Source organism: Cicer arietinum, chromosome 1, assembly GCF_000331145.2.
Source record: "Cicer arietinum cultivar CDC Frontier isolate Library 1 chromosome 1, Cicar.CDCFrontier_v2.0, whole genome shotgun sequence".
NCBI classification, from domain to species: domain Eukaryota; kingdom Viridiplantae; phylum Streptophyta; class Magnoliopsida; order Fabales; family Fabaceae; genus Cicer; species Cicer arietinum.
In genome coordinates, this window is record NC_021160.2 from 7,435,877 (window position 1) to 7,461,629 (window position 25,753).

The following is a 25,753-nucleotide window of genomic DNA, read 5'->3' on the forward strand; positions in this document are numbered from 1 at the left end:
TTGTCTCTCACAAGCTAAATTTAATAAACATGATCCAAACAAACCATCATAACTTCTCATAATCTCTAATCTCTCCATAGTACAAAGAAATGGTCACACAATAACAATTAATCTCACCTATCATCTCACCTACAAAAGACCACATAGGAGATAACATTTGTTTGATAAAATAAATCACTTCATTTTATATTGTACTTGCTTTGTCTTGCAACCTCCCCTAACATTACACCTACCACACAAAACCTATACCTATACACATGGGGTTGTACAAAGCCAGAATGAAACATCAGCAAACATATATCTGAGGTTGCTGTTGGTTGGTGATTTCTCTCATGACATGCATATATCCTTGCAGTCCACAGCATCATCATTTCTTTGAATTTTTTTCAAGATGTTTTGTCTGATGGTGCAAGGTCATTTCTATCTGAATTGAGATTGATATTGGACTGTGAATTGTCAGCTGATGCAACCTCGTCTTGTTGATTCTCATTTTTCTTTGAATTCAGAAACCTTCCTCCGCATCCTCTTGCTCTTTTCAGTGCATGCAAATGTCGAGACTCGTGCAAGTATGGCTGAAATATATTTTTTTGAAGATCAAGTAAGTCATTTGAGACGAATAAACCAATGCGGGAACACAAACATCAAGAAGCTTGCTGGTAACATAACACAAGCAGGCTTTAAATAGTAGTTGCAGTTATGGTTGTGATCGCATCTCAATTCTTGTATTGAGGAAAATCATAGTCAAATGCAACTATTGCAGTCACATTGCAATCGTGGAGACATAAAAAACCATGATATAGAGACCCAGATCGCAGATCTTTTTTAACAACACACAAACTTCAAGGAAACTTCTATCAGCTTTTGGCATCAATCAAGGTAGTCAAAATTGAAATGCTACATAGGATCGGAAAGGAGTTGCAAGATTGTAAACCGTACGATCGTAAGATCCTGCTAGCACAAGAGAGAAAGGGATTGCAAAGTACCTTTCGATTCCTTGCAACTTTCTTTTCTGATTCAGCTTTAGCACGAGACTGCCTGCGCCTTAAAATACCATGATACTGTTTAGCATTGACAAAAACAGGCTCCTCAACTGCATCCGTCGGCAAAGGAACACCTGCATGCTGAATTCCCATTAACTGAAGATTGGCCTGGTACAGAATATGGATCAATAATATGAGGATCAGAAAATAGCTTTGACAAGAAGCCGCCGTATTACAAAAATCAATAGCAAGAAATTAGATTGAACCATTGGATGTCCACCGTAGGGTTGTGGCGGATAAGGTTGTGCATCATAGGGAGCAAAGATGCTTCTGTAGTAGGGATCTGGATATGGATAAGCAGGTGGTACCTTTAATAAAATGCAAAAACAACAAAAGTCAGTAAAATACTAACCAAGTTTACATTTTAAAATATAATCAAAGAGAAAAAAACAACAGCAATTTAGCAAAAACATCAAATGTTGATAACGAGGGGAGGGAGAACTAGGGTCATTTAATAGTGTGACCAAGTCTGAACAGGCACTTCTTACTTCTATGATATTACATCAAGATAACAACTGGCACCAGTACTTGCTCAGACAATCACTCAGTAACCTTCAATTGTTAGGTAAACAAAAACTCTGGTTATTTCAAGAAATCAACCTCCATTCGACAAACGCTACCGCTGAGTAATGTTAATTTACATCAGAACTTCAGAAAGTTTGCAATGTAAAATCAATATTATGTCAGATCAGAATTTTTGAAACCATCATACAGTGATGAAAAGAAAGACAGTTTCTAAAACCATTGAGAAAATCCTAGCATCAGGTAACATAGTTGTTTTTATAACAAACAATTGTTATTTAATTGGTTCTAATTATAAGAATCATAGACCAATTTTTAACATTATTAATTGTTGGAATATGTTTTAGGACCAAACTTATGTGCATTTCTATATATATGGTTGAAACTGTCTTCCAACCCAAACATGATAGGTTCATTGCTAATTCCATGTCATTTCCTAAGAATTGTGAACTAGTGATGATTCTGTCACGGAAAATAAAAGACTAAATAGGAACGAAGATGCAGCTTGACCCATAGAGTCACCACAAAATTACCACTGTGTGCAGCACAACCACGGGGCCTTGTCAAAAGGAGGTGCACTTCCGCGCTCAACCACCGCAAAACGGCATATTCTCAATGCAAATTTATTAAGAAATTTTACATCAATTCTTTTAAATGCACTTCCTTGATCTTGATGATTTGGTCTTATGTTTCTTATAAAAGGAACCAGAAATAGTAATTTATTAAGAAAAATCATTTAAATTTGTTAAGCCATGAGGGAAATTTCCGCCTTCTCAGTGATACGGACTTGGGTATTATGATATGCCTATGTCCGACATTGAGTAGTATGAGATGCTCAATGAAGTAGTTAAGTGACTTGTTTCTTCCACCTCAACAGTGAACTTTTAGGCTTTGTTTGGGAGTTATGAAGGGAAGGGAAGGGAGGACTCTCGAATAAGGGAGCTCAAAAAATGTAGTGGGGAAGGATTTGGACTATGGAGGACTTTATCAAATTCTTCAAACCATTTTCTCTTTCTCTAAAACTCTCAAACAAACCCTTTCCCCCTCCTCCCTTCCCTCCAAAGCCCTTCTCTCTCTTCCCCTCCTGACTCCCAAACAAACCCTTATCCCAGGATTCCCCAAGTTCTTAGGGCTCTGTTTGGATATTTTAAAACGAATTGAATGGAGTGGAATGAAACATAATTCCTATTCCATTGATTGTATATTTTATGGAGTGGAACAAATTTCTCATTCCATTGTTTGGAAAGTGAACGGAATGGAATGGATTATAACATTTTTATTCCATTTTTACCCTTATTTAAAAACTATTTAACAAAAGATATTATATTTTATTAAAATAATTAATATTTTATAACATAGATAAACTATCTTTCCCTTCCCCCTTTCATTTTTACTCACCAAAAAATGATAACAAATGTATAGTGACTATTTTGAATTAGTAGTTTGAACCTACGAAAATATACATAACTACCAAAAAAGAACAGAATCCCCAATGAATCATTATCATACAAGCATAACAGGAATAAAAACAGAAAAAAAAAATGATTACGCACACTAACAAATAAACACAATCAATTTTGGAGCAGAATAAAAACAGAACAGGAAAACAAATATTATAATTTGCTGGATGAGAAGAAAATGGGATGAGGTTGAAAGTTCTGCAGTTCAACATGGAGAAGAAGGTACGAGGCCAACGATAGAAGAAAAGCAGAGGATAAGAAACGTTACAAAAAATAAAAATAAACAGGACAAATTAGTAATTATTTAAATAAGTGACTCCATTCCATTGTATACCCTTCAAATTGGAATGGAATGGACTCCATCATGTTCCATGCCACTCCATAAATTTTTTAGAAATCCAAACAATGGAATCTAACTTATACCAGTCCATTCCATCCTATTCCATCGATCCAAACAATATTACCAAAGAAAATAGAGAAAATCCCAAAATTACAGTAGAACTCCTAGAGTATTCGAGAAGATACTCTAGACTATCCGTATTACCTAAAGGCCCCAAGTCTATACAAATGACAAGATACCCCTCTCTCTAATCTCAACTCTATAGGAAACACGCGTTACTTATTTCTTCTAACTAACCCAACCTAACTAACTAAGTCTAACTAAGCCTTTTAACTAACAATAACAGAACAAGCCTATCACCCATCATTATCACACTGTTCAGAGGAGTGCCAACAAATAACTCATCACAACTTCAGAACCAATTTTCTTCAATGAAAAAACAAAAGAGCACCAATGTATATCTCTGATAGCTAGAACAGGACGGCATCAAATGACTATGGCCTAAATAGAAAACATTCGTCAATTTTTTTGAAGTAATTAAACATTAAGATGCCACGTCCAAGGGTGGTAAAAAGCGTAAGAAACATACGTCGTTTTTTAAAGACAAAGTGATCAAGAACACGAATTAAAATGTGAAGTTCATACCATAGCATGCCCAGTGCCAAGCGGTGGATGTGCTGCATACTGAACAATCTGAGTATCAATACCAGCATGAGAGATTCCATTTGCCGATATCGGCTGCATCTGTGATTCTTCTGACTGCTGCTGTCCATCAGCCTCGTTATCTGGACAACAATTTGTTTGATAACTTCAGGCTTCAGATATTACATTTTGCACTCTTTTGGGAATAGGACTAGTCAAAGGCATCAGTTTAAGAAAAACATAAAACTTCAGATAGCATGGCAAGGAAGCTAAATACAAATTAATAAGATAATAACTGAAAAGTCATCCTAGAGAATAAAGATGTGAAGAAGCTAAGCAAAGAGCATGCACCACATATATACAAAGTTATAAATACAAGGATTTATAATTTTCAAGTTCTGCAATAACATAATTACCCTATTTACAATATTCTATATTTCTATATGTTAGGAGTTTACTATTGAATTTATTATTTGACAGCCATTATTAGATTAGAAGAAGTGATTCTTCTAGAATCCATGTTATGTACTTCTGTTGAATGATATTTTACAATTGACGTCCACATCAGAAAATAAAATGCACAAGAGATTTTCCTTTAAAGTGTTCACTATTGGGAAATGATTGTAATCCATTTATTACGAGAAAAAGGTAGCTTAAAAAAATAAATTGAATAAAGGAGTTCTATATGTAAATACCTGTGGGGTCATGTGTAGAAGAAGTCATGGTTTCCTGATTCACATGCACTCTGTCCAAATCTGGAAGCAGAACAAGCTCTGTTAACAGAATTCAAGATTACATAAGCTACATGTGTACTGTGCATGGGGAAAACAGAATCCGGGAAAAGGAAATTTAGAAAATTGTAGAAGCTAGTAGTCTATGCAATTATAGTTTCTTCAAATGATTTTATTTTTATTTTTATTATTAAGGTATATTATGTTATGTCATGCAGGGTTTTGAAAAACGATCAACAACTACAATCTAGGCAGCAGCATCAAGAATTTTGATTGTCTCCTCGACCGCAACTCGACCACGATTCTCTGCAATACTGATAATCGCAGCACAAGTAATATTTGTATGCTAGGCCATACAAAACGAGGGACACAAATTAATATCTGTGAGATAATGGAGCTCACAAATGGAGGAAAGAGCCAGGCAAGTATTATAATGATGTAAGAAAAACGGTAGTTGATTTATAAAGTCACCAAGTTGTTACAGTTGTCATTAAGTGTTAATTAGCTCGCTAAGAACATAATAAGAAAAGACAGCTCAAGTTCAGAATGCCAAAATCAACGAAAGGAGCAAAGGTGACAGGGTCCATGCAGCACGCATATTTGTATGCTAATTTAGTATACACTGTTAATGAATCATTTAGTGCAGCAACTATTATTGTAGCTAAGGGAGTATAGAGTATAGACTATATAGCAAGTGAATTTATTCTCAAATCATTGGCATACATTCAAATTGTATTAGGAGCATCTATAAATTATAGCTTTAAGAATGTGAACCCTGATGGATCATATGGATTTTGGATTGGACTATAATGAATGACTCAGAATAAACCATCAATCCATTTAAGTTCTGACAAAATTTTCAAATTTAACAAAACAAGTAAAGGAAAACCAGTCATAATATCTAGTGTTCAAAATGAAAATTAACACTCACTCATCATAATGAACTTTAACTAACTAACTAACTAATAAAAATACAGTACATAACTGTTTCCTAATTTAACCTATGGATACAAATACAATTTCAAATATGCACACTCGTAATCAATATTAACCTTGTTACCAAGATGAAAATTCTAAACTTTCAAGCAAGGCAATGGATAAAGTTCAAGCTTGATGTCAAATCCCAAGTGTCAAATCTTAATCTCATGCCATCATGTCCAAAATCAAAGACTCGTCATAAGCATAACATAAGCATCTAATAGCACAAAGATAGAAGAAGTTCACAATAACACAAAAACCGGAAATGTTTCTTTCATATAAAAATCATGAAAATCGAAAACCCAAATAGAAATTGAGAAGGGGATGTTCAAGAATGACATGCAACATAAATAAATAAAATAAAAACCCTCCCTTTTTTTCCAATTTCCTTTTGAACCCAAAATCCCCAAAATTAAGGGATGAAAAGCAAAGCCCAGAAAAAGATGAACGAAACCCAGAAAGAAAAAGAGAAAAAAGATTCGAAATTGGAAATGAGAGGATTTTGTAGGGGTTGAAAGTAGGCACAATTTATATAAAAAGAAAAAAGAAGAAGAAATAATAACCTTGAGGAAGTGAAGGGAAAGTGTTGTTGTTGTGATTTGAAAATGATAGAATTGAATTGATGTGTTGTTGTGGTTGGAGCAGTGATGGTGGTGAGAGAGAAGAGAAGAGAAGAGAAGAGCACTGTCTCTGTGTGTTCTACTTGTAGCTGCTGCCACCAATCCACACGACACCCACCCAAATCACACAAATAATAAAACCAAAAATAAATTACTTAAAGGAATTTTAATTTCTAAAATTTTAAGACACTTTTTCCAAAAAAAAAAAATATAATTTAAAGACACTTTTGTTGAAGATTAACAAATAAGATGCTTGTCTTTCTAAATAAATAAATAAACTAATAATTAAAAATAACATATTTTATGTTTTCTATCTACATACTTAAGTTAGTATTGAATTCGTAGAGGTGTATAAATTTAGTATATTGTATAATTGATACTCCGTATAAGTAAAATATTATTAAAATATTGATAATATAGAGTACATGATATTTTTTAGGTAAAAAAAAAAAAGTACATGTGATTTTGACTTTCATACTTGATGAATAACAATCTATAAACTAGATCCATTAACAGAGGAATAAGTTGTTATATGTAAAAAAATAAAAGTTGAGTATTTTTTGAACAGTTTTGGAAGATCATAGGTGAAGACATCTGTAATATAATCTATCAAACTTATCTTACACGTGATTTCCATCATTTATTTGTTAACTGGCTCAAACGTTTATTGCCCTTATCCCAAATAGTGGACTTTGCGTAACACTTTAATATGTAATTTAATACTAACCATCCTCTGCAACATCACATAAAAGCTCCTCACATAGGAATTGCACCAAAAATAGTAAATTTTCAAAGCTATACTTCCAATATATATTGGAAACTCTTGATCTTAGTTTACCAAAATTAAAGACTTGCACCATCACAATTGTTAGCAATTGAATTAAAGCATTAATCAACCTTCCCTTAGTCTCTTTCAATTCTAACTACTATGTTGTAATAGAGACGTGGCCCACACTAATAAATATTCAAGGTGTTTGGATCTGAGGAAACCTTACTCAACTACATGTTTGTCCTTAGTGTGATTTTGTTTCTCAGGCTGAGGGGGTGCGGTTATTTTGGAAAGAAACAGGGGTGTGTGTAGTGAGTTATAGGGGTTTAGATAGCAACAACGCATTTATTTGTCAAAATTCTGAAGCCCACGTCCATATTTGACTTTTAAATCCACACCATCCAACTCTCTAGCCCACCTTCAAGTTATTAAACAATGTTGTTTTATGGTAAATCAATGTGTTTGTTTTACTTTCTATATTGTTTTTATAACCATCTTACATTCGTAAAAAAAACTTATAGCTATGAAATATTTGTTTAGTCGTGATTAATTTTCATCAAAATAACTTATTAAACAAAAAAAAATTGAAGTCTCTTATTTTATCAAGAGTTTTTCGAATGCAAGAGTCAATAATTGAATTTTTAACACACTTGTTTAAGGAGTTTAAGTCTCATACCACTTGAATCAACCTAATGTTAATTACTTACTAACTAATTTTATTTTCAATTAATAGTTATTTTAATTAAAAAAATATGTATTTAGTTTCTATCAGAGCCTGCCCAAAGGAGCGGAAAGGCCTTGTTTCATGCCTCGCCAAAAGATATTTTTTTACGTTAAATTTTTATAAAATATAAAGGTCCAATAATATATAATAAAAAATCTTTTAACATATACATAAATAAGAAAGACCTAAAAAAAAAGTTTTAATTTTCAATTTTTGCGAGAATTATTATTTAGTTGGATTGATATTTTTTCAGTATTGTAAAATATCATAGTGAAACTTTCGTCTTAACTTTTGCTATCAACCGATAAAATCTTATATAAATTAAATATAATATATTTGTGTTACAAATTATTTAATACTTTTTTTAATACAACTAAATTAGCTAACGAAGTAGTAGAAATGAGATAAATAATAATTATAAATTGAGAAATTATGAGACAAAAAGTGAACACATTGCTTATATTCAAAATATTAATTATAAATTGAGAAATCGTGAAACAAGTAGTGAACATATTGCTAACATGAGTTATTGGAGTGATAGTATACACACTATTTTCTTCTTCAACTAAAAGATGAAAAATTTTACACGAATTCTTGATGTTGTTGTAGAACAGTTGAAATGTCTTGTTTTATTTTTTGAAAAACATAAAGAAAAAAATTTGAAAATACTATTAATTCTACTAAAAAAAATTTCTATAGTTATTAAATAAATTATTAATAATTTTTTAAAAGACTCTGTCTAATAGTTTCACTTTAGGCCTCCTAATGTGTTGGTCCGACCCTGATTTCCATACATGTTTTTTATTGAGAATACGTTAAATGATCACCTGATTGACATACTTAGAAAAAATCAACGACTTTGATATCCTTAATGTCACAAGTTCATAAGCACAAGTATTCCAGACAAATATATCAATTAAACATTTATAAACACGTGTGTCCTTAATGTTACATTTATAAATATCTTATCAATTATTGCGAGTGTGTTCATAGATTCACTATTTTGATTTTAGCGACTTTGAATTTGTGTTTCCCAATCGTATTATATCAATTTGAATAAATAAATATCTTTTTTTTAATAAAAAAAATTATTAATTATTGTCTGATATTTTTCTTTGTAAATTTGTCTTTCACAAATTTTTTAAAAATTAAATTTATTTATATCATAAATAAAAAGAGTTGAGTTTTAAAAGTATTACCAAATCTACCATAAAAAAGACTACCAATTTATATATATATATATATATATATATATATATAATTTATATATATATATATATTTTAAAATATCAATTTTAAACTTTTTTAATATAAATTTTATTTTAATTTTAAAAATACGACATAAATAAGAGAATTAAAATGAGAAAAAAAATTACAAATTATAATCGTAAACTAATTTTATAAATAGGAACTATTAATTTTAGAGAATTATTAATAATTATTCTAAAGATATATGATAAACAATAAAAAAAAATGTTGAGATGTGTGTATTTAATGTCTTGAGATTCTAAAAAGCAGTCTAGCGACACTCCGAAAACACCAAAGGGAAAAACCCTTTCATACTCTCCAAAGGATCATCAATTTCTTATTAATATATATCAATCATCATCTTCAATCACACTCCTTTTCATCATGTCTCACTTTGCAGTGTCTCAGGTTAACTTCCTTCCTTTTCTCATTCCAAATCTTTTATCAAAATTTCACTTTTTTTAGATTTTCAGTTACTGAATATAATTTGATCAATCAATACTCAAACTTTTCTCACTTTTTTTGCAGATCGCTGTAACTGTTCCTGTTAGCAGTGATTTGTCTATTAGAAGATCTGCTTTCAAGGTTTGATATTTCTCATCACTTTGCAACACATGGTTGGTCATATCAATGATTCTGCTTGTTTTCTCATTTTCAATTCATACACCCTAACTGTCTCAATCATTTGTACTTTTGTTATATTTTTATTTTTATGACTACTTTGATTTGGTAATTTGTATGGTTTTTGAGGTTTCTTTCTGAACTAGTTGTGAAGTATCTATACTTTTCTATACTCCTTATTTGGTTGTTTCTGTGTCTATTAGACTGTGATGGGTTGAGTTATTATGGAGCTGGAGATTTTTTTTTATACCATGAGAAGTTATTAGTTGTTGGTGTAGAAGGTAGATAATCTACCCCTGTGAAGCACTAACACATATGAATATACAATATAAATTATCAAAATGACAAAGAATAAAATATTAAGCAGGAAAAATGGGAAGTTTATTTTTGGGTACAAGGAAAAATAAGAACTTTAACACTTGGGGTGCAAAGAAAAGTGGAGAGATGAAACTGTAAACACACAGTGCAATTAAAGGTAAATAAATAGAAGACAATGTGAGTTAAAGGGGAACGAAAGAAACATAGTTGGTCTTGGCAAAAAAGCAAACGTTGCAAAAGAAGAAAACTGGAATGGAAAAAATGTAGGAAGAAAAAAAAAAGTGGGTTTGGAAATGGAGTACAAAGAAGCTTAGAAAAGGTAACAATGTTTTAATGTACTGAAAATGAAAGGAAAAAGAGATATATTAAGTTGGGTAAAAAGATGGTGAAAGTTAGAGAAATTGCAGTTATGGTCTATCTACCACCTATGACATTGGACACATGGGCACAACGATAATAATTTAAGAAAATCAAAGCGAGTGCATGTAACAACATGTGTTAGTGTTGTGCTAGTGTCAGACACTTAACACATATCGAACACCAGACACACCTTCAATCTGAAGTGTCGGTGGTGCTACATAGTCTACCACTTGTAATTGATTCAACTGAATATTTTATATTAGGAATGTAGAGCTTTGCTATATGTGGTTTTTTGGTTTTCCAAGCAGTGGTGTTCAAGGACCAGCTCTAGTTGTCAAACTTGTGTAGTTTTGATATGTTTGTCTTTGAATTTTACATCTTGCTTGTGCAGTATAGAAATGCTTGTCTTATGAGAATGATGCTGCAGTTTCAGTATAAGAGATTATGTTAATAATATTTTGAGATTTACATGCCCATTTAGATTATATGTGTATTTTTAAAGAAAATTGCACTTGTTGCAGGGATTTAACTTAAACTTCCGGGATAAATCATGGGCCCCGGTATTTTCTTTGGACTTGAAAGCAAAGAACTCTGGTCGGAGAAATCACAACGTGATTTGCATGTCAGTACAACAGGCAAGTGTGCCCAAAGTTGCTGTTTCCCCTTTAGAATTGGAAAATGCTACTGAGCCTCCATTGAACTTGCACAAGCCTAAAGAACCCTATACCGCAACAATTGTTTCCGTGGAGAGATTAGTTGGACCAAAGGCTCCTGGAGAGACTTGTCATATTGTGATTGATCATGGTGGAAATGTTCCCTACTGGGAGGGTCAAAGTTATGGTGTTATTCCACCGGTAAGTAACTTTTTAATCTGTTAGGACATCAGGTTTGGGTCCAAAACCGGTGTCCAAACACTATTTATGCTTTTATTACTCTTTTTTTATCCGAGTACCCAATGTGAACTCATAACGATTGATCCTTTTTCACAACTCACTAATTCTCTTGTATATGGGTGGCAGGGTGAAAATCCAAAAAAACCTGGAGCTCCCCATAATGTTCGACTATATTCAATTGCTTCCACGAGGTATGGAGATTTTTTTGATGGCAAGACAGCCAGCTTGTGTGTCCGTCGTGCTGTTTATTATGATCCCGAGACAGGAAAAGAAGATCCTTCCAAGAATGGTGTTTGTAGCAATTTTTTGTGTAACTCAAAGCCCGGAGACAAAATTCAGGTCACAGGTAAGAGAAATCACTTCTTAGTCTTACTAGGGAAAAGGTCAAAATATTTTCTAATTTCTTTTGCAACTTCTCCAAATCCAATTTCAACTTCCAAGTTCCAACAAATTAATGCTAGTGTTGTCAATTGTGGATTGCGAAAAATAACGGTTTTCAAATTCTGTTACACTTATAGTGTTGCTATGGCCACAATTTGACAATACTAAATCGCATATCATGAAACAATAGCAGTTTAAAATTCGGCTACGCTATAGCGCTATTTGACAACAGTGAGTAATGCATTGGTGGATCTTGCTCAGTTGAGAGAATTTCTAATTTCTTTTTAGTTCCATTGTGTCATATTCAGCTGTTTCTTGTTATTCCCGATGTCGTAAGTATGCCCTAACACCTTATCAGGAAGTTTGATGTGACCGCTTTGCAAAGTTTAATCTCCTCGCAGTAAACATGAGTGCACCTTTTTTAAACGGTGTTAGAATACGGTGTCAACTTTCTGTTGTCCAAACTTGCTTCTTCTTTAGTAGGAATTAAGTCATATCTATATTTTACAATTTTTTGGCAGGCCCCTCAGGGAAGATAATGCTTTTGCCGGAAGACGACCCAAATGCTACCCATATAATGATTGCTACCGGCACTGGTGTTGCTCCATACAGAGGCTACCTTCGTCGAATGTTTATGGAATCGGTCCCTAAATTCAAGTTTGGTGGACTAGCATGGCTCTTTCTCGGTGTTGCAAATTCCGATAGTCTTCTCTACGACGACGAGTTCACCAAATACCTTAACGATTATCCGAACAACTTCCGATACGACCGAGCCCTTAGCAGAGAGCAACAGAACAAGAATGGAGGCAAAATGTATGTTCAGGATAAGATTGAGGAATATAGTGATGAAATCTTTAAACTCTTGGACAATGGGGCCCACATCTATTTCTGTGGACTTAAAGGGATGATGCCTGGGATCCAAGGAACACTGAAAAGGGTTGCTGAGGAGAGAGGAGAAAGTTGGGAAGAGAAGCTTTCACTACTCAAGAAGAACAAACAATGGCATGTTGAAGTTTACTGATGTATTATTAATTCTTCCTCTAGAAATTATTTTGATTAATAAATTATTAAGAAGCTTTGTAGCTGTATCTTTTCTGTATTAGTAGATTGGTATGATATAATATTCTCTTGAATCCTTGATGGATACAAATTGGAAAAAGTCGTTAGCAATGCTAGAGACATGTTTGGGGTGATTTTTGTAAGGGAAGCAACATGTTTTCTCATGCTACATCTTGAACTATCATGTTATTCAATAAGGCTTATTGTCATGTGGAATTTCAGCATGACCAGTGATGACAAAAATTATGAAATTGTGAGTGTTTGAGAACTTAATGATGAAAGAATGTATGAGCTCCTTCAAGAGCAAAGGAATATTGGGAAATTGGTGAAGCCTACCAATGGTTGGACTTCAAGAGTATTATTGATTTTGTTTTGGAAGTTACTTTTCCCAAGTGCATTTTAATTTTAAAATACTTTTCCCCAAGTTTATTGATGGTTACTATTGACTGATTAAAATAATATAAAGCCAAGTACAAGTGGATAATCTATATTAGCCAATTATGTTAATGCATGCTGATTGAATTAAATGAATCAATTTGACTGTAATCTATACATGAAACATTTTCTCTCTCCATATTGATGGTATTTTTGTAAATTTTTATACTTTATTATTTTTAACTATTTATTAATTTATACTTTTAGTATTCTAAATATTATTTATTACTTCTATTTCTTTTTAATATAATTACAATACATTTATCTGTCTATTTGTAAATATATTAATTTATAGTTTTCTTCTGGATCTTGTACATTTAATTTGATGTATGTGTGAAAAAAAATAATTTACCGTTAAGTTCATGCATTTAATCTTATATAATATTATATTGTGTTATACAACAAGATATAATGACAAGTTATTCTTTATTTTTTTTATGATATAGAATTTAAAGATTAAAAAGTATTGACAAATATATTTAAATAGTATTTATCAACGAGGTCTTTAAGTTACTTGAAGAGTAAAACAGAATATTAGTAATAATCATTCTTTTGTCAAAAACGTATCATTTGAAAATGTTATTTTTTTTTAAAAAGAAAATGTTATTTTACATAATAATATTATTAAAAGAATAAAGAAGTTAAAGTTCATTTACTTTGTAAAAATACTGCATTTTTATTTAAATAAATTGCGTGCACGTTGTTTTTGTTTTTACTTTAAATAAATACTGTGTTTTGAGCATAAAAAAAAGATTATGTAATTTAATACCACAAACTTTTAAATTTTACATTTTGAGTGTCTTTCGAAATAATAATATTTTGATAAACAAGTGTAAAATTTATTTCGATTTTTTTAATAAACGACGGTCTAAGTCGATAATAATTTAATAAAATATATCGATATAAATAATTTAATCAATTTTTAATATACATTTTATGGATAATGACGTTGATCAAGTAGTGGAAAATTAACTCAACGATTAGTTAAATTTTTGATAATATTAGCACACTTTTTTTTTTAAAGTAAAAGTTGACAAAATACATAAATTAAAAAATAACATAGAATTCTAATTAAACCTAAAAAAATAGATCAAGAATACGAGAGAAAAAATTACAAAGAAAATAGAAATTAAGTGGTTAGTTTTAATAATTAATTAACTTCAATTAAGATAAATTATTAAAAAATATTTAAATTCGAATAATAATCGATCAAATTTTGTTTCTTTAACCAAGATTCTATTATTGGAAACATGATGATTAAGACTAAAAAAATTGGAAAAAAAAAATTATCTAATAATGAGGAAAAAGACAAAGAAGAGAAGGTGGCATGTGTATGGTATGAGAACTTCAGGTACCTCCGACAGTGACAACCCATCTATTAATAATACACCATACTCCTTCCATTTCAATATCAAAGTTGTTTAAATTATCAATTGGTTGGCTTAAATAATTTTACCATCAAATTGTTTATGGCACCATCTCTCCACCATAAATTTTCTTTATAAATAAATTAATATACATTGGTAGTTTAAAATTTTGAAGGAGTACATAAAAGGTTATTTAATTGATGATGTCTTTAAGATACAAAGTGAAAGTCAAATTAATTATTTTAGAATGACTATTATGTTGGGGAGTATGGATTAAAGGAATTGAGAGACGTTATTGAAAGGAGAAGTACTTACATCAAATTTGACCAATAAAATATTTAACATGCTATTTATATTAGGGTTCAATAACATTCAATCTAATTCTAATATTTGTCTTATCTCATTTTCATTTAATTCGTAAAATATTTAATTTGTTTGAATCTAAACTCTAGTCATAAATTGATTTAATATTTCATCATTTTGTTTTAATTGATTTTCAAATTAATTTGATTTTGTTTGATGAAATTATTTCTAAAACATTCAGCTAAAATATATCAAATTTGTTTAGATTAAAATCGAGTTAAAAATAAGTATAATTTATCTTAATTATTGTGAGAAGAATCTTATATTTTATGAACATTATTTGAGTTTTGAAGTCTTTTTTGTTTTTTTCCCACACAAAGTAAAAATACAATTAGCATTGTCTTTGAATTATAATATTTTGCTGAGTTTGGTAATTCTCTATGGCTTACATGAAGGGTCTTAATCTAAACTTTATACCTTTCACAAAAAAACAAATGCTTAAAAGCTAAGCAACAAAAATAACCGTATACATCATCTACACTACCCTTTGCTAAAAATAACACCTTCTATTGTTGAAGTGACTTAGTAACATACTAATATTAAAACATTTAATAAAAAAATTAATACTAAAAGATAGTAATTCAATTTCAAATCACTTAATAAATATAAACACTTTTCTTTTTCCCCTCACGTTATATATGCGCGTACACACCAACACTAATCCTTTTGATTATTATTATTATTATTATTATTATTATCTAATTTTATTTTATTTACTTCTTCAATGGCGATGCTAACTGAATTTCTCACCGCGATTATGATAACTGTTATACTCGCCGGAGGCATCTCCGGCAAGGACCTCCGTCCCTCCGATCATGGACTCAGTTTCCAGTCATCACCGCCGGCGAATTCTCCCGTCGATATGAGATCCTTCTTCGACAGCAACAATAGCTCATCTTCTTCTTCCGACGCGTCATCTCGGAATGTGACAGAGTCTCTGCCGCCGGCGTCATGGAGAACCACCGGCAGCGGCGGAGGAAGACGGTTGGGAAAAGCTTTAGTGATTGGGAGCTTGGTTTGTGGAATTACAGGTGGCGTTTTATTATTGGCTTCCATTTTGCTTTATCTGTTAAATAAGCACCGAAGAAGAAATTTTGAGCAAAACGAATTGTTTCACGACGACGGTGATGATGATCGTAATAATAATGCTAACAAACTTGCGTTGAGTTAGTGCGCAATTCGTGAGTTCGTTTTTTCTTGCTATATTTTATCTTCTTCTATTCCATTCCTTTGTTGCTTTTTTTCTATTAATGATGAGTTGCAGGTAATTAATTTATTAAATTCAAGTGATTAACGAAGTTAAGTGAAGTTTCGAAGGATAGTAGGATACAAGTTCAACCATTGATTGATGTAATTTTTATTAAATTTTATTTACTTCTGAAAGAATTTCAAATCACCTATGTACATTTTCTACTAAAAACTAGAGGTTTAAGAAAACAATATTGTGTGTATATATATATGTAAAGGGTAGAGGGTGATTATGTAAATGGATTGATAGTAATATTCTTTTTGTTATGCATTTTTTTAATGGATAGGTGAATGAATATATTATTTGTTATTTATTATTATTAATTATGGGTTTTAAATTCTTCATTAAACCATCCACAATTGTCTATTTTGGGTGTCTAAATGAACTCTATGAATACACTATTCATTTACATTTTTTTAATAATTTTAATACATAATAAATATTTATTTTCTTCAACTCAACCTCTCAAATAAATATTATTAAATAGATTCAACTAAAAGTTTTATATAATTATATTTTAATACAATTTATTAAGTGGAGTAAAAAAAAAGACATAATGTTTATATTTAATTTGGTATTAAATAAGGGAAGTACCCCACTAAGGATCTCTCATTGAGATTACGTGTTTCAAAAGTTGTGGTTGTGGATGAGGTGATCCATTAATTTATTTGGATTTGAATTGTTTGTTAGAATAAATAGTAGTCATGGTTACATATAAGATGGGTCAATACAAATTGGGTATTGAGTATGACTCACAACCAATAATGACCTACTTCAAAAATAAAAATAATCGATTATTATAAAAAATGGATAAATGTCATGTCGTTTACCTCAAAATAAGTACTACAATACAACTAATATTTTTTTAATAAAGTTTTTATTGATTGATTGCGTTGAAAATTTAAAGAAGAAAAACTACACACAAGCTAAGGGGTCGATATAAAATAAATAAAAAACTAAAATGTTTGTTTATTTTGCGAGAATATTTTTTAGACACAATTAAAAAGTCAAAAAATTATTTCTATTATTTTTAAAATATATATTATTCATTAATATTTTATTTTATCTGCATAATAATTGTTTATTTTAAGTGTATTTATCAAGGTAAAGATTTTTTAAGTAGAGAAAATGTTATACTAAAAGCTTTTTCCTTACCTATCCTTCGATACAACTTTATTTGATACTTGAACTGTGTACAATCACATACAATATGTTTTTAATTATTTACGTTTGAGTGCATATTTTAGATGTGTAATTAGAAAGAATCTTCACTTTCAATTTCAAACTCGATATTTTAATATTTTTTTTAAATTACTTGAAAATTTGAGCAATTTCTTCCTGGTCGAACTGACTTATTTTATAATAAATCTATGGCTTGAGGTGGGGCTGGTGCGCGCAATAAAGTGATGCTCTCACTTAAAAATACCCTCAATTCAGTCCATTGTGACCTGTCACAAAGATAGTCATGACTTTCGGCCAAATAAGATTATTTCATTCACATGATTTATTAACTGCTTGACTTCTTGACACTAACTTTTTTTTAAGGTTAATATTGATAATTAGTATTGCTAATATAATACATTTTGGAATGGAGGAAGTAATTTAAAAAAGAATTAATTATATACAACAACAAATAAATAGTTAGGCACCTAAATTTGGTTATTTTGAATTTGAATATTCTAATTTGACTATGAAATAAAAATGTTTCATCCATTTGTTTTCGGAAAAAGTTACGTTTTATACTCCAACATTGGGACCATGATTAAGTGCATGTTTGGTATGAGTGTATCATGGCGAATTTGCTATAATCACAGTGAGGTACTATAATGTTACAAAAAATGCAACTTGAAGCTTTTGCAACTTCATGATAATTCGCCGTGATTCTAGCATCCCACAATGATACCAAACATCAACTAAAATGGGAAACAAATATGTGATTACGAATATTTTAGCAAAACTACGTTTTTCTCTCTTTTCTGTGGAGAAAATACATTCAATGTTTGGTTCAATAATTTAACAGATGTAAGATAGACAGATTTATTTGTTCCTCTAGGATGATGATGAGCCAAAAGCAAAACAGAAAAATTTAGAGATTTCTTCATAGGTTAACAGCTGTCAAGTGCTATTGATCAAGAGGAATCCATTCAAGTTCTAACTCTATTTCTCCAGATTCAACATTCTGGAGTTTGAGTGACATCATTTGTTTAACCTTACCATCAGTAATTTCGACTAGACTATCCTCGATAAGTGCATTGTCATCAGATTTCAACCATTTTCCGATCTGCATATTGCCAAACATTCCAGCATCTCCAAACGCCATGGCAGATGTTATCAGTGACTGAAGATCAATATCTGCTTCTCCCATTATATCATCAGCAGAAAATGTGTCATGATCAAATACTTTCTGCAACGTAGCCAGTTGATAAGATTAAGTGCCATGTTCTCAAAACCATAAATCAACTATCTTAGCAAAACTTTAAAGTTACAATTAAAGATGAGAAAACTGACATTCAAAGTATGTTGTTAGAATCTATCCATGACATATTTGACATGTCTATCCACCACGAGAGAGATACAGGAAATTTATTTAAGAGTATTGAGGGGATAAAGGAGGAAAAATAGTTATAGTTGTGCCGCAGTAATAATGACATAAACATTCACTTGAAGAGCAACGAGTCATTGAAAAAAAAATCCAATTTTTCCTACCCATCAACTCTTGGGTATATACAAGTACTTCTTAGACACAGAAGCATAACTTTATTACTTTTTCATCCTGAATGCATTGCCTTTTCTCTTCCTTCGATTCTACCAAATAATTCTAGAATGTTAAGATAAAAAATTTGACTTGAACAAACACATATCCGGTACAATAGAACTCATTAAACATCATGCTGACTTGCAGAGGAGAGAGGACAACAATTTTAAGTCAAGAAGACAACAGTGTACAACCAATTTCAATTTTTACTATGTATTAAATTTTCTGATATGATTTGAGATAAACAGGTCACTGACGGAAGATAAAATTGGGAAGGGAACAGAGAATAACAAGAGGAAGAGGCTGATTCTCAAGGTCTGTCCCTTACAGAAGGAACTAATCAGATTGCTTAATACCAAGGCAGGTAAATGAGGAATAAGATACTGTTTGTATAACTTAGTTCATTCTTGCCACAAATTCATACTTTTGTTTTGCTTTCAAGCTATTGCAAGTTATAACCAATTAGGAACTATAGTTGGAAGACACCTTTATTTGATTTCCAATGGTGAGAAAGGGTGTAATTGAGTAAGAGAAGGTAACTTCGAATTGGATTAGGTTGCTTGTCATAAATGGAATTGGGTTTACAAGTCGTCAGATGTTGAGAAATAAGGATGGAGGAACTTAGGCCCCATTTAGGTGTTCGTTCACTTCAAAAGTCTCTTACTTCCTTATTAATAAAAGTAAAATTAACACAATTTAAGAAATGAAAATAGAAAATGTTTTTTACAAAAGTAAACAGACCCTTATTTTTCTGCAATCATAGCCTCCATAAAAATAGGATACAAAAAGAAAGTGTCTATCATTCAGAACATAAAACTCAGTCATACCAATTTCAGCTGTCCATAATGCTCGGGAACAGACAGCATACGTTCCTCATTCCAGACTGGATTCAAATTGCTCCTTATTACACTTGTCTGGACAGTCTGTAAGCCATAGCACCAAATCAAATTTCAGAAAGAAAATTGTCGTCATTTATGATTTTTCAACTACAAATAAAAGATCAAAAGCAGCAGTTCCCCAAGGACATATATGGGCAGAAGAAGAACCAACCTGTTGGCCGAGGTTCAAAACAACATATGGGTCACTTGACTTTATATCCCTGATGGCTAAATCTGTGCCTTTAATCACTTTTATCTTCAACAATCCAATGAATTCTACCATACCTTCCTGTTGTCACCACCAATATCAGTCACCATCAAAGGAAATCACTAACAAGAATGCCGAAGTAGTAATGTTGGATAATGCAACAAGCTTCATGTCATCTATATTAAATTATTTTTTATGAGAAAACTTGTAGGCTTTCATCTGATACAATACAACAATCATTCAACTCAGTGAAAATCTAGTTCACAAAAAGATGCCTGCTCAAATTTGGTCCCAATAATTTTCCCTCACTCATAAAACTCGATAAACAAAAGACTAACACATAGCATTACCGTTCTCTGGGAACTAGAACTTTTAAAACTATCCATAAAACTTTTGGAAGAACTTGAATCTATACTGCTTTTTCCAGACACAATGCGTAAACTAGGCTTCAAAAATTCTTGCAACTCATACTTTGACCTGCAGCCAAAATAGCCACGATTAAAATGGAAGTTACTTAACTGAAGAATTCACCTGACTGATTGAAAGAACAGCAGGATGTCAAGAAAATAAATGACTCAGCACTAGAGAGTGAAAGAAGTGAGGAAAAATATCTTCAGCATTGCCTACTTAATGGTGATCAGAGATATAGGAAATTCAAAAGGAACCAAATGATGGTAAGAGAAGATAATACATTGTGTATATGAAAGCATGTCTAACCGAATAAACTTTGCACGATGCTCATGACCGGCATCAGGTCCGGGTTTTGTAAATCCTTCGGGAATATAAGCCTCATAAATTGAATTAGCAGAAGCATTTCCCCCAACTTCTACCATTGCATCTACTTCATCATCTGACCAGTCATCCAAAGTCACAGACAAAACCTGAAAGTAAAAAATAATGTCAAACAAATAAGTTAAATTCAGCATTTGCACCACTAGTAACTTGATAGACGCATCCTATTGCAAACAAAAACAGGTCACAATATATGGAAGATCCTATTTAACACACACTTAATAGACCCCTAGTAAAAAAATGGAAGGGTGGGTGGATGCAACAGGTAGAACGACCATAATCCTAGGTCATTCTGCTAACATGAAAATATTAGCTTGGCTTAATTGCATGCTAAACTTTTAGGTTAGAAAGGAACTCCGTGTGAAACAATAACAATCTAGGCTAGTTATGCTTAAGAAAATCAACCTTCAACAACGAACCAAACTGAAACTGAGCTTCAATTGACATGGCTTGCTAATTTAGTAGTTATCTCAAAATGATCATCATGCTTTTAATATCAAGTTTGAATTCAATGACTTTGTCGAGATAGTTAGTTTGTTTCCTTTTTAAATGAGACGCTCAGAGTTAATACATATCCCTTCACCCACTTCACTTACTACTACTGCAAGAACGCGTGTCTGACTAGCAGCTGTATAGTTCTGATTTCTACTAGACTACTTCTAACAGCATTAAATTAATTTCTTTTGCACCTTGAATTGACATAAAAGTTGGCACATGCACAGCATTAAAATGAATTGATTTTCTACATATTTGATTTCCATTTTCATGAAAATGCATATTTTATTTTATAGGCAAAATACATCATGAGGTTCTTTATGTTTCACGAAAGTAACAATTTGGTCATTTATGTTTTTTTTGTAACACTTGGGTCCTTTAAGTTTAGCTCAGATTCCGCTTAGATCCTTTAACTTTTTATTTTTCTGATTTAGTCATTTAAGTTATATTCTACTTTCACCATTAACCTTTAAGTTATATTAAATTACGCAAGTAGTTTATTAAATTTGACCATTTTCTTGAATTACTATTAAGATCTAATCCAAGCAGCGCAGTGAGTTGACTATTCATGCTACTTTACAAGTGAATGAAATTAATGATATTGATTATGTGGATAGACCTTTATTACCAAATTTTTAGAGGTTATATATGTGTCTAAATGGGTAGAAAAATCAAGAATATAGACCATTTATAAGGTTTGATGATTGTTTTCTAAAGGATTAGTATGAGAGACTCAATGTTGCCACATTTGGTAGAGTTTCTAATGATAAGATGCTTTCAATTGTACTAGTCGTTGTTTAAAGTGAGACAAAGGACTAATGATGTAAACATAACTTAAAGGATTAAATCGGGAAAATAAAAATTTAAAGGACTTAAGTGGAAACTATGCTAAACTTAAAGGACATATTTGTTACAAAAAAAAAACATAAATGACCAAACTGTTATTTTTGTGAAACATAAAGGACCCCTCGGAATGTATTTTGCCTATTTTATACCTTCAATTTTAAGAACAATAAAGAATCAAACGACAAATTTGTGTAGTACGAGAACTAAGGTAGGCAAACAGTACAATACTGTAGCCAAAGTGCAACACTGTTGATTGAAAGATTGTTCTTATTAATAATGAACATACACTTTGAAAAGTAAGACATGGGGTGTTAAAACCTCCATGAATAAATTTAAAATCATAAACAGAACCAAAACGAGGAATAATACCTAGTGAGAACTGAGAAGTTAACTTAGCCATAGTTTTTCATTCCTAATGCAAAACTATCATGCATCTAACATATGTACTGCTATTCAATGTACTACTGCAATACATTTCATGAGCAAATGTTCTTTCCTGTTGCATATTTCTCACCTCCCATTTGGTCTTTTGTTATTGTTTTATTAGATGCCAAATTGAGATTTAAAAATATACTTTTCCTTTCCCTTTAACTTTTTTACATTGTTTTCATTTATAATATAAAACCAAAAAGGTTACCGACTACTTAGTCAGTCAAGTCACAGGCTCACAAATATCAAGCATTAATATAAATTTGAATTCAATGATTTTTCCAAATATGTGATCTGTGTAAATACAAAAATAAAATTATCATTACTTTTTTAACAATAACATTTTTCTTGCCGTAAAAACAGTTTGATGTAAGCAATACACAATTACACATGAGTAAAAAAAAATGTAAGCAATACACACATAATACTTCCAAATCACCCCAGATGCATTTCTAAAACAAAAACTGGAAAATAAACAACCCAAACATGACTTATCCGTTTTTAAATTTTTTTTAAGACAGAAATGGATAAGATACTTGGTTCAAACTTCAAATATTTCACATGAGTAAATTGAACTTGGGAAGCAATGCTTCCACAACAATGAGACAATCAGTAAATAGTTTTCATTTTTTATTATGGTACGTGTAATTACTTACCTTTGATATATGAGTACCAAGGCTTCTGTGCACACCGCAGCATTTTAAGCATATAAACACTCCAATGTTGGCAGACCTGAAAGTTAACTTAAAAAATGAATTCAATAGCAATATTCATGTCATTCTATTTTTTTTTTTACATTTAGTTACTTTCCTATAGTTTAAGGGCATATTCATCAAATTCACCAAGAAAAAGGATGACAATCTGTTAGGACTTAGATAAAGGAGAATTAGTTAGTAGAAGTAGTTAATTGGTTGAGGTTGTTATAAGTAGTTAGACAATTATGTTTGTTAATGATCATTTTCCTTTCTTATCCTAAGTGTACATGGAACCTATAAATAAAGGTTCCATCCCTTATGAAATCATCTGTTATCAAATTTAGAAATTGAGTGGTGTAAACCATTGTAGGAGCGTATCCGCTTTTGTGTATCATTTTCTTTGGAGAGATTCTCTCCTATTATTTCTTGTCCTTTTTTCTAAATATTAGTGTCCTTCCTCTAAACCCTTGGAATCAAATTCTTGGGTTCCTAACACAATCATGAGCCAAGAACAAAAAAAAAACTTACGCCCATTTAGGATCAGGAGCATTACAATCAGCACAAACACGATTATCTTTCTGAAGCAATAAATCTTTCAATCTTCTTCTACCTGTAAAAGACCTGCCAATCATTCAACTTCTCAAGAAAAACAAATGAAAATAGCACTGAAATAGCCCCCAAACCTATTTTATGTCATTGGCTTTCTAAATTATCTTAAAGCTTCTACAGTTAAGTTTAAAACTTTACGACCACAATATTAGGACGAAGGAGTTTGGGGGGACATAATCCTAGTTATCTAGTCAATAGTCATTTGCTGCAATGTCTTGAAAATTTACATATGTCTAAAGCATAAACCGATATCAGAAAGCTAGAGGAAATTATATAATCTAATAGGATTGTCAGTAAAATCATCTTACCTGAAGTCTTCCCCATTAAGGATAGGGGCAAAAATAGAAACAAAGAAAATGCTAAATATCCAGAATTTTTGTCACCAAAATAAGTTGGCATGCTTGTTGTATATTGAGGAGATGACTGGCCCCAAACTTTTTATTTTATATAATAATAATCACCCTTGAATCTAGCAGAATTCTTCAAAATTATGGTTCATTCTATTTATTCATTTGGCTGTCTAGCATTACTCAATACAAAATTAATCAGGAAGGATGGAGTTTAGAAATAAGTTGCATTGCACGAACTGATGGTAATTTTGACAACATAAAAGAACGAAACATACCCACATATAGAATAGGTCAGTAGAATGTCCCTATTTGTACTTGGGAAACTATAATATTATATATTCTGATAGACAAACACCTCATTAATATATATGGGCTAGTTCTACACTAAGGTCCACCATGCACAACTGCTTGAAAACTGCTCAAAACAGCAACAATGACTAACACCCCTTTCAGAAGTAGAAGCTCATGACCCTCTTCGTCCTCACAACTAAGGCAATAACCTGATCGGAGTCGGTTTGACAAAAAAAGGGGAAAAAAATTTGAGTTAAGTTTTAAGCCACAACACGTATCAAATTTTCTCTTATTCTTTCCTAACTAACATCAATCAGATCACTGACTTGTACGCTACAATAAAGAAGACTGTGAACTTCTACTTCCGAACGCCCACGTCAGTCGTAGTTGAAATTTCATTCAGTTTTCAAGTATTGCTCCACAGTGGACCACCTATTAAATGTTGGCACATTTAAGTATGATTAAAATACCTGACATGGGCCTTCCAAGATCCATTCGGGTATTATTCCCTGACATGCTAAAAGCCCACAATCATCTAGTCTGAAACCTCAGTAACTAATAGTCAAGCAACAACAACCTGAAAAGAAAGAAAGGTAGAGAAATTTGTCAAAGTAGGGTTATTCTCAGTACCAAATTGTTGCAACAAACCAAAAACTGCAAGGAATCCAAGCAAATTTAGCATATCCAGTCCACTACATTATTATTAATAATTACAAAGCATGAACAATACACATGAATTAGGTTTAAATAATCATACAGTGAATTAGAAAGCATGAAAAATACATACGAATTAGGTTTAAATAATGATACAGTGAATGAATAGAATGAGAGAGAGAGAGAGAGAAAATTACATAATGAAACAGAAGTCGGTATTTAAATTGGGAAAAAGTGATTTACGTAATCCGAATAGAAAAAAAGCGCGATCAGTGCAAAATAAACGACATGCGCGTTAGTTGAAAGTGTGAAGGAGGAGAGTTTAAGGATTTTGATCGTGAAATTGGGTTGAAGAAAACAAAAATGAAGAGCGTGTAAAATTAGAATAGATGAATAATATGTACGAAAGTGTAGAATCAAGAAAGAAATGAAGTTACGTTACCAGTGAAGGAAGAAGGAAGAAGGAATTGGAATAGGAATGCACACAAAAGCCGATCGAAAGAGACGCGATTGCGACGAGCTTCGCTGGTTGGTGAATGGTGGTGATGATTTCAATTATCATGACCCAATTTCATTTTTTCATTTTTTTTTTGAACATAAATAAATAAATGTATTTCAACCACTCTCAGCA

The 25,753-nt window shown here is 31.5% G+C and overlaps 4 protein-coding genes across 9 annotated transcripts; 2 read left to right on the forward strand and 2 right to left on the reverse strand.

Annotated features, from left to right (window-relative positions):
* Positions 1 to 6,461, reverse strand: LOC101496019 (nuclear transcription factor Y subunit A-7). Of its 4 annotated transcripts, none has more exons than XM_004486395.4 (6): positions 6,277 to 6,461; positions 4,700 to 4,759; positions 4,008 to 4,147; positions 1,247 to 1,348; positions 984 to 1,148; positions 1 to 572 (listed from the first exon to the last, which is right to left on the reverse strand). In XM_004486395.4, the coding sequence occupies exons 2-6, from the start codon at positions 4,725 to 4,727 to the stop codon at positions 387 to 389; spliced, it is 621 nt and encodes a 206-aa protein (XP_004486452.1). In that variant the 5' UTR covers positions 4,728 to 4,759; positions 6,277 to 6,461; the 3' UTR covers positions 1 to 386. The 4 variants fall into 4 exon arrangements, with proteins under 4 accessions (XP_004486452.1, XP_004486453.1, XP_004486451.1 ...); XM_004486396.4 differs by having other exon boundaries at positions 4,008 to 4,215; XM_004486394.4 differs by having other exon boundaries at positions 4,700 to 4,777.
* A 2,891-nt stretch (positions 6,462 to 9,352) lies between these two features.
* LOC101497111 (ferredoxin--NADP reductase, root isozyme, chloroplastic) lies at positions 9,353 to 12,974 on the forward strand. 2 transcript variants are annotated; one of them, XM_004486398.4, is made up of 5 exons: positions 9,353 to 9,482; positions 9,603 to 9,659; positions 10,895 to 11,227; positions 11,393 to 11,612; positions 12,169 to 12,974. In XM_004486398.4, exons 1-5 carry the CDS (start codon positions 9,459 to 9,461, stop codon positions 12,666 to 12,668), a joined length of 1,134 nt encoding a protein of 377 aa, XP_004486455.1. In that variant the 5' UTR covers positions 9,353 to 9,458; the 3' UTR covers positions 12,669 to 12,974. The 2 variants fall into 2 exon arrangements, with proteins under 2 accessions (XP_004486455.1, XP_027187180.1); XM_027331379.2 differs by lacking the exons at positions 9,353 to 9,482; positions 9,603 to 9,659 and adding an exon at positions 9,671 to 9,691.
* Positions 12,975 to 15,460: 2,486 nt separating this feature from the next.
* On the forward strand, positions 15,461 to 16,417 carry LOC101496792 (uncharacterized). Its single transcript, XM_004486397.4, has one exon. The coding sequence runs from the start codon at positions 15,596 to 15,598 to the stop codon at positions 16,040 to 16,042; it is 447 nt and encodes a 148-aa protein (XP_004486454.1). The 5' UTR covers positions 15,461 to 15,595; the 3' UTR covers positions 16,043 to 16,417.
* A 1,637-nt stretch (positions 16,418 to 18,054) lies between these two features.
* On the reverse strand, positions 18,055 to 25,747 carry LOC101497445 (probable ADP-ribosylation factor GTPase-activating protein AGD13). 2 transcript variants are annotated; one of them, XM_004486401.4, is made up of 9 exons: positions 25,565 to 25,747; positions 24,939 to 25,045; positions 23,747 to 23,828; positions 23,180 to 23,255; positions 20,679 to 20,842; positions 20,312 to 20,438; positions 19,926 to 20,042; positions 19,703 to 19,798; positions 18,055 to 18,524 (listed from the first exon to the last, which is right to left on the reverse strand). In XM_004486401.4, the coding sequence occupies exons 2-9, from the start codon at positions 24,982 to 24,984 to the stop codon at positions 18,243 to 18,245; spliced, it is 990 nt and encodes a 329-aa protein (XP_004486458.1). In that variant the 5' UTR covers positions 24,985 to 25,045; positions 25,565 to 25,747; the 3' UTR covers positions 18,055 to 18,242. The 2 variants fall into 2 exon arrangements, with proteins under 2 accessions (XP_004486458.1, XP_004486457.1); XM_004486400.4 differs by lacking the exon at positions 25,565 to 25,747 and adding an exon at positions 25,320 to 25,447.
* Positions 25,748 to 25,753: the final 6 nt, after the last annotated feature.

Bases quoted from the DNA above. Each gene is read 5' to 3' on its own strand.
- LOC101496019 (XM_004486395.4), bottom strand. From the start codon at position 4,727: ATGACTTCTTCTACACATGACCCCACAG. The intron at 4,148-4,699 runs GTATTTACATAT...ATTGTTGTCCAG, and splicing joins TTCTACACATGACCCCACAG to ATAACGAGGCTGATGGACAG. The intron at 1,149-1,246 runs GTTCAATCTAAT...ATTCTGTACCAG, and splicing joins CCTACGGTGGACATCCAATG to GCCAATCTTCAGTTAATGGG.
- LOC101497111 (XM_004486398.4), top strand. From the start codon at position 9,459: ATGTCTCACTTTGCAGTGTCTCAG. The intron at 9,483-9,602 runs GTTAACTTCCTT...CTTTTTTTGCAG, and splicing joins CTCACTTTGCAGTGTCTCAG to ATCGCTGTAACTGTTCCTGT. The intron at 11,228-11,392 runs GTAAGTAACTTT...TATGGGTGGCAG, and splicing joins GTTATGGTGTTATTCCACCG to GGTGAAAATCCAAAAAAACC.
- LOC101496792 (XM_004486397.4), top strand. From the start codon at position 15,596: ATGGCGATGCTAACTGAATTTCTCACCGCGATTATGATAACTGTTATA.
- LOC101497445 (XM_004486401.4), bottom strand. From the start codon at position 24,984: ATGTCAGGGAATAATACCCGAATGGATCTTGGAAGGCCCATGTCAG. The intron at 23,829-24,938 runs GTATTTTAATCA...GGTCTTTTACAG, and splicing joins TCTTGGAAGGCCCATGTCAG to GTAGAAGAAGATTGAAAGAT. The intron at 20,043-20,311 runs GTAATGCTATGT...TGGTGACAACAG, and splicing joins GTTCTAGTTCCCAGAGAACG to GAAGGTATGGTAGAATTCAT.